We start from the raw sequence: 6,655 nt of genomic DNA, 5'->3' as shown, positions 1-6,655 counted from the left end.
CCTCCTCGTACCTGTCCACATAGCTGGAGTCATGATTCCCAGTGCCTGGATGAAGGGCTCTCCCCACAGCTCCAGATGACTGATTTCTTGGGTTCCAGAAGGTACAAGTCCTATGAGAAAGGTAGGACAGGTGAACAACCTACACTAGAAAAACAGAGACCCAACCATGACAGTCCTTAGAAGAGAAAACCAATGGAAAGCTCCTCAAAGGAGTGTGACCGAGAAAAACCATGAAATAGTGACCACATCAGTGGCACCATTCTACCGCAGGCAGAACAACTGCATATCAGTGGGGGGAAAAGGGCAGTGCCTGGGTTGTGTTCTGTTGCTGTGATAGAAAAAGTGACCAAAGCAATTTATGGAAGAGTTTGTTTGAGTTTACGATTCCAGGGAAATTACAGTCCGCCAAGGGGGAAGCATTGTGGCAGGAGGTGGCTGGAGGAGCAGGAGCTAAGCTCCCACACCTTCAAGCTGGCACAGGAGACAAGAGAGTGACTGGAAATCCAGCAAGGTTTAAGAAGTCTCTGAGCCTGCCCCAGTGACATGCTTCCTCCAGCAGAGCCACACCTTCTAAGACCTCCCAAAACAGTGCCACCAACTGGGGACAAAATGTCCAAATACTTGGAGCCTACTGCTATTTTCATTCAAACCATTACATTGGGTCACAGAAGTGCCATGTATTCACAGGGACACCAGATTGTGGAGAGGCAGCAAAGTCAACTCTCTAAGGGTTACTAGTTAAAACTGCCCTGACCCTAAGCTGCTTCCCACCTGTCTTTGCTGTACTTAAGAGGGAAGATGGTAGTGTTTCCAGTCCAGGAACACCATGTTTATTTTCTATTCCAGGACGCCAGGGAAATAAATAATCAGTGTCCATGGGCTAAATGTGGGAAAGATACACCCACCTCTAGGAAAAGAGAAGCCAAGCCTACCCCCATGTTCTCCCACACAGTAGGCGGCCCTTACCCACAGAGGCCATGAGCGAGAAGTTCTCCAGCATCACACTGCGGTACAGCAGTCTCTGAGAGGCATCCAGCAGTGTCCATTCCTCCTTTGAGAAGTAGACAGCCACGTCCTTAAAGGTCACAGGGCCCTGTCACAATGGGGAGAGCTGAGGTCACAACAAACCCCTTCCCTGGGTTTCACAGAGTCACTTATGCTTAGCTTTCCACCATGAGGATCCAAGGCCCTGGAGCCACTGCAACAGTGTCTCCTCAAGGTCCCCTGATCGCTGTGTTCAGCACTCAACAACAGAAGGTGGATGGACAGATGGGAGACCATCCAAGCTGGACATGTGACTGGAAAGCCCCTCCCTGTCCTTACAGATAATTCACATGTAGTCCTCTGATACAACCAGATGTGCGCCTCTTTACGCCCCTGGACCAGGGGCATCCATTTGAATATGAATGTGATGTAAAAAACATCTGCATTTAATCATATATTAGTAAGACTGACTTCCTGAGTTTTCATTTAAATGTTCCAGCTTTATTCACAATTTTTAAAAATAAATTATTTCAGGATTAACATACAATGCTTTTCTGCCTTTCTTAGTAACAAGACAATGTATGACCTAAATTATTGAACATCTCTCTTGCAGTTTTTTGTACAAATGCACTGAGCCATCATTCTAATCATCTTTCCACTGAGCCATCTCTCCAGCCCCTGTTGGTACTGTTAGGACAAACTGGGCCGCAAGATGAAATTACTACTGACCACCAACATGGCACTCACAACCGGGTGGGCAGCATTCTGGGGAACAGAAAATAGGCCATCCTGGTTTCTCAACAACCACCTGACCTTTACTTTAACATTGCACCCTGATCATAACAGCAATTTTCCATCGTACTCAACCGAAAAACTCAAAAACACCTAACTGAACCCCTACATACACCAAGGCATCTGCTACTGACTCACCTTCCTGCCAGAGTCTCACCTCCCCTACCCACAAACGAAAAATCCCATAAAACCCAGCCTACTCTGACAGAAACCGCTGCTCCCTTGCTCTGGTGGGAGCAGTCCAGCAGCTCTTCCATCCCAATAGATTTCCTTTTTTCTCGCCTCAGAGTGGTCTCCAATGGTCCTGGTCTTGTCACAGACCGAACAGTTACCACCATGGCTAGCTCAACCATACATTTGAAAAAATATAAATAAAAAGCCCACATACAATTGAAAGAAAAACCTGACACCAGACAAACCTCGGATTTAAGACACTACCACATGCCCACCATGCGCGCCTGAGAGTCAGGGCATCACATCCCAGCACAAACATGTCAATGGGAAGTTGTCCGTGGGTGACTCCTCGTCCGGAGCTGCAGCATTCCGAACCCAACCCGCACTGCGCTCCAGGACTCCCGAGGGTCCTGGACCATGTGGCACTCACCTGACTAGGGACTCCCGGTTTATTCGCTGCCATCGCGGATCCGACTCGGTGCCACAGGACTAAGCCGTGCTCCTCTCTCCTTTCCTCCCTCGTCCAACTGGACACAAATCCAGACAGAAACTCTGATGTGAATCCGTGCAGGGAAATGCCAGAGATCTGGCCCTCCCTAATGTGGAAAAGAAACCCCTGTTTTCATTGGCTGAGCCTTCCCGCAGACTACGCGCAGTCACTTCTGGGTAATGTAGTTCCTATAGCGTCAATCATGCGGGAAGTGGACATGGCTGTACAGGTGAGAGGGAGGCTCCGCTGTAGAGATGGAGATGAAGGCTCAGCAGTAGAGACGGAGACGGGAACTCAGCTGGAGAGACTGAGATAGAGACTCAGGCTCCACAGAGGTGAAAACCTCTGAGATTGTGGTGGTTCCAGATGTGCAGTCTTTCCTTCTCCTTAAGCGTATCTTCAGGGCTCCAGTAAGGAGGTTTCCTTGGGCGAAATCATGATTACCCTGGGCCCGGGGACACTCAGTATAAAAGTCAACGGTTGTGACACACTATCTGGTGTGTAAAAATGAGAAAAGAGTCTGAATTCTAGAGAAAGGTGGTGATTCCAGTATAAACTTTCCTCCTCCTCCATTCCTGCCTTTTCTCATGAACTCAGCTGGTACCTGGTCCTGCAGGGCAACAAGCCTCAGATCAGAAAGCCAGCATCCCTGCTTCCCCTGCATCCCCACCTCTTCCTTGTACTCGCTGGTCTACTACTCTTGGTTGACCACCAGAACTCTATCTAAGTCACTGGTGCTGAAAATGCCACACATAACTGCAAGGTATAAAGACGATTCCTCCCTGTGGGCTGATTTTTCTTTTTAGAATTTCCTTTTTATTATTTTTTTTTTTCCTTTTTTGTCTTTTTGAAGCAGAGTCTTCTTGTAGCCCCAGCTGTCCTAGAACTCACTATGTAGACTAGGCTGGCCTTGAACTCACAGAGATCCACTTGCCTCTGCCTCCCGAGTGCTGGGAATACAGGCCTGTGCCACCATGCCTGGCTTAAAATTTCCTTTTTATTTTTGTTTTCGTATATGTATCTGTGTAAGTATGTGCCAAATGCATTTCAATGCCTACAGAGGCCAGAAGAGTTGTTCAGATCTGCCTGATGTGAGTGGTGGGAACCAAACTGGAATAGTTGCAAGTGCTCTAACTTCTGAGCCATGTCTTGAGCCCCCAGGATAAATTCCATCGTGCTGGAAGGTACTATGCATACTACTGGGGGTGGGGAATAAGCATCAGTGGCTGTACCAGCTGATAACTCTACCATCTATCCAGGTGCTTTGATGAAAGTGTTTCTCATGTACAACAGTTTTCTGATATTTTTCTTAAAGATTCAGGTTACTTTTTTAAAAAGATATTTTATTTATTATTTTATTTTATGTGTATGAGTGTTATGCTTGCATTTAGGTAAGTGCACTTGTGTCGTGCAATGCCTGTGGAGGACAGAAGAGGGTGTCGGATCCCCCTGGAACTGGAGTTACGGACAGTTGTTAGCTGCCATGTGGGTGCTGGGATTTGAACCTGGGTCTTCTGTAAGAACAGTGCTCTTAACCGCTGAGCCATCTCTCCAGTACCAGATTCAGGTTGCTTTTATATTTGTGTGTGTGTGTGTGTGTGTGTGTGTGTGTGTGTGTGTATCAATGGACCTGGCCCCATGCAGTGTCTTCTTCAGCATCATGGAATACATGCCCTGAACCATACATGAGCCTACATAAACCTCAACTCCTACGTACTGTGTGTGTTGAGTATTTCATCACAGGAACAAGAAAAGTAGGTGACACAGCCCTCATAGCTAACGACTTTCCTTTAGAATTGATTCTGGTATCTCCCAAGCATGCTGATAAGTTGTACTTTCATTTGCTTTTAATTTGAAGAGCATTTAATTTTTCCCCATTTCTTCAATGACCGACTAGTCACTTAAGAATGTACAGTTGGGTTGGAGAGATGGTTCCTCAGTTAAGAGTACCTGCTGTTCTTGAAGAAGACTCAGCACCCACTACATGGCTCACAGCTCTGTAATTACAGTTCCAGGGGATTCTGAGACCTCTTCTGGCCTCTGAGGGCCCCAGGAACACACACAGTGCACATATGTACATGTAAGCAAAAGACTTATAGACATAAAAAATAACTAGATCTTTAAAAAGATGTATTGCTTAATCTTCATTTGCTTGTATATTTTATGTTGTTTCTCTTGCTATTGATTGCTAATTTTATGCAGTTTTATGATCTGATTAGATACAAGATATCATTTTGATTCATTTGTATGTGTTAAGACATTCTTCATGACTATTGTATAAGACTGTCCTCCACCAAGGAGACCATGGACAACTTCTTCCGAAGCTTGGCTGCACCCACTTACCTATGATTATCACAGCTAAGCTTGTTGACTGTCACCTTCTGAAAGGAAGGAGGGGCAGGGAGAGTCAACCACACCTTCCAACCAACCAGTCATCCCTAGTTGCATGAGGGAGAGGAGCTAAGTGTATATAAATTGAGGAACCAGAGGGGAGGATCTTTTGCTATTTAGTGCTGCTCTGGGAAAGTCACAATCCATGCCTTAGGAGTTAGGCCTTAGGAGGGGAGCAGTACATTCCTGTAAGTAAAGCCTCATCCATTGCTCTGTAAAAAAGCCCAGTAAACTCACTGGTTTCCCAGAGTACAGTTTGGTGAAAGTGGACCTTAGTTTGTCATAGAGAACAAGGGAAGGGGAGGAAGGCAAATATCGTTTATACCTCCTAGCAGGAATTTTAGCTAAAATGGACTACAGTGTGATATTTATTTATATTTTTGAGTCATGGTCTCCTTATTAAGACCTGACTGGTATATTATATAGAGTAAGATGACTTAAACTCATAGAGATTTGTGGGCCTCTCTCTGTCTCTCAAGTGCTGGGATTAAAGGCATGCATCACAATACCTTGCTTCCATGTCAGTTTCTTGAATTTGCTTTTCAAGAAACAAATTTCCAAAAAAAAATGGCATTAAATTGCTTACTACTAATGAATAACCTATTCTTTTTTTCTTTCATCCTTTAATTATACTAGGAACTAAACTTGTGGTCTTGTACATGCAAGAAGAAGCACTCTACCTCTGAGCTACATCTCCAGACTCTTTACTTTTTGATTGTCTTGCTAAATTGCCCAAGCTGGCCATGAATTTGCAATCCTCCTGCCTCAGCCTCCAGAGAGCCTCAGATTGCTGGGCCTGTGTAGGCCCAGCTGCACCATTGGTTGTGTTTTGTCAATCTTTCTAGAGGATTATCAATTTCCAGTGTCTTCAAGACGGGTCAGTATTTAAGAGTACTTGCTGCTCATGCAGAGGAACAGAGTTTGTGTCCCAGTAACCAGATATTGGCTCATAACCTTCTATAACTCTAGTTCAAGGTGATCCAACACACTCATGGGGCACCAGACACATGGTATACGTACCCAGAAATATTAAGAAACTTCAAGATAATAGGAAACTATTTGTTTTACAAAATTAGCATAAAATTTAAAGCAGCATTCCCCTTAACAAAACATGTAGGAAACAACCAGACACCTTTTTTTTTTAAGGTGAAAGACAAATAGAGGAGTGAAATGCAAATTAAAACTAAGTTAATATGCAACTACATACCTATTAGCAAGGCTAAAATGAATGGCTTAGGAATTACTGAGTTTCAGAGAGATTGTAAAGAACTGATAATCTGCTGTATTCCTGGAGGAAATAGGAAACACATAACCATTTAGAACAGAATTTGGTAACTTTTAAAAACATTCAGACTTCAACATGAGAGCAGGACTTTCATGAGCTGGTCCTATCAAAACTAGTGAAACTTAGAATGTAACAAAAAAAATCTTTATGTGGTCATAAAAAGTATATAGCAAATAAAAAAGGGAGAAAAAAGAAAAGAAAAATAAAGGAGCTGGAGAGATGGCTCAGCAGTTAAGAACACTGACTTCTTGCAGAAGACCTGGGTTTGAATCCCAACACCCACATGGCAGTTAACAACTGTGCAAAACTCCAGTCCCAGGGATCCAACAGCCTCTTCTGACCTCCTCGGTCATTGAACGACATGGGTGCACTGATCTACATGCAGGCAATACATGCATACACATAAAATAAAAATAATTTAAAAAAAACTGGGGCTGGAGAGATGGCTCAGTGGTTAAGAACACTGACTGTTCTTGCAGAAGACCTGGGTTCAAATCCTAGCACCCACATGGCAGCTAACAACTGTCCGTAACTCCAGT

At 44.4% G+C, this 6,655-nt stretch overlaps 1 protein-coding gene across 1 annotated transcript in view; it reads right to left on the bottom strand.

The window, feature by feature from the left end:
- Positions 1–2,551, bottom strand: part of LOC115068376 (zinc finger protein 773-like) — a 22,983-nt gene extending 20,432 nt beyond the window's left edge. Inside the window, exons 1-3 of the mRNA XM_029558502.1 lie at positions 2,381–2,551; positions 967–1,093; positions 12–110 (exon numbers count right to left, since the gene is read on the bottom strand). Of these exons, the coding sequence (XP_029414362.1) occupies positions 12–110; positions 967–1,093; positions 2,381–2,413 (259 nt within the window). The 5' untranslated portion in view covers positions 2,414–2,551. The remainder of the gene's footprint in view (positions 1–11; positions 111–966; positions 1,094–2,380) is intronic.
- Between the last annotated feature and the right edge of the window lie 4,104 nt (positions 2,552–6,655).

This window comes from Nannospalax galili, unplaced genomic scaffold (genome assembly GCF_000622305.1).
Source record: "Nannospalax galili isolate Female #2095 unplaced genomic scaffold, S.galili_v1.0 scaffold649, whole genome shotgun sequence".
NCBI classification, from domain to species: Eukaryota; Metazoa; Chordata; class Mammalia; order Rodentia; family Spalacidae; genus Nannospalax; species Nannospalax galili.
Note: the sequence above shows the minus strand (reverse complement) of the source record. Positions and strands in the feature narration are given on the sequence as shown.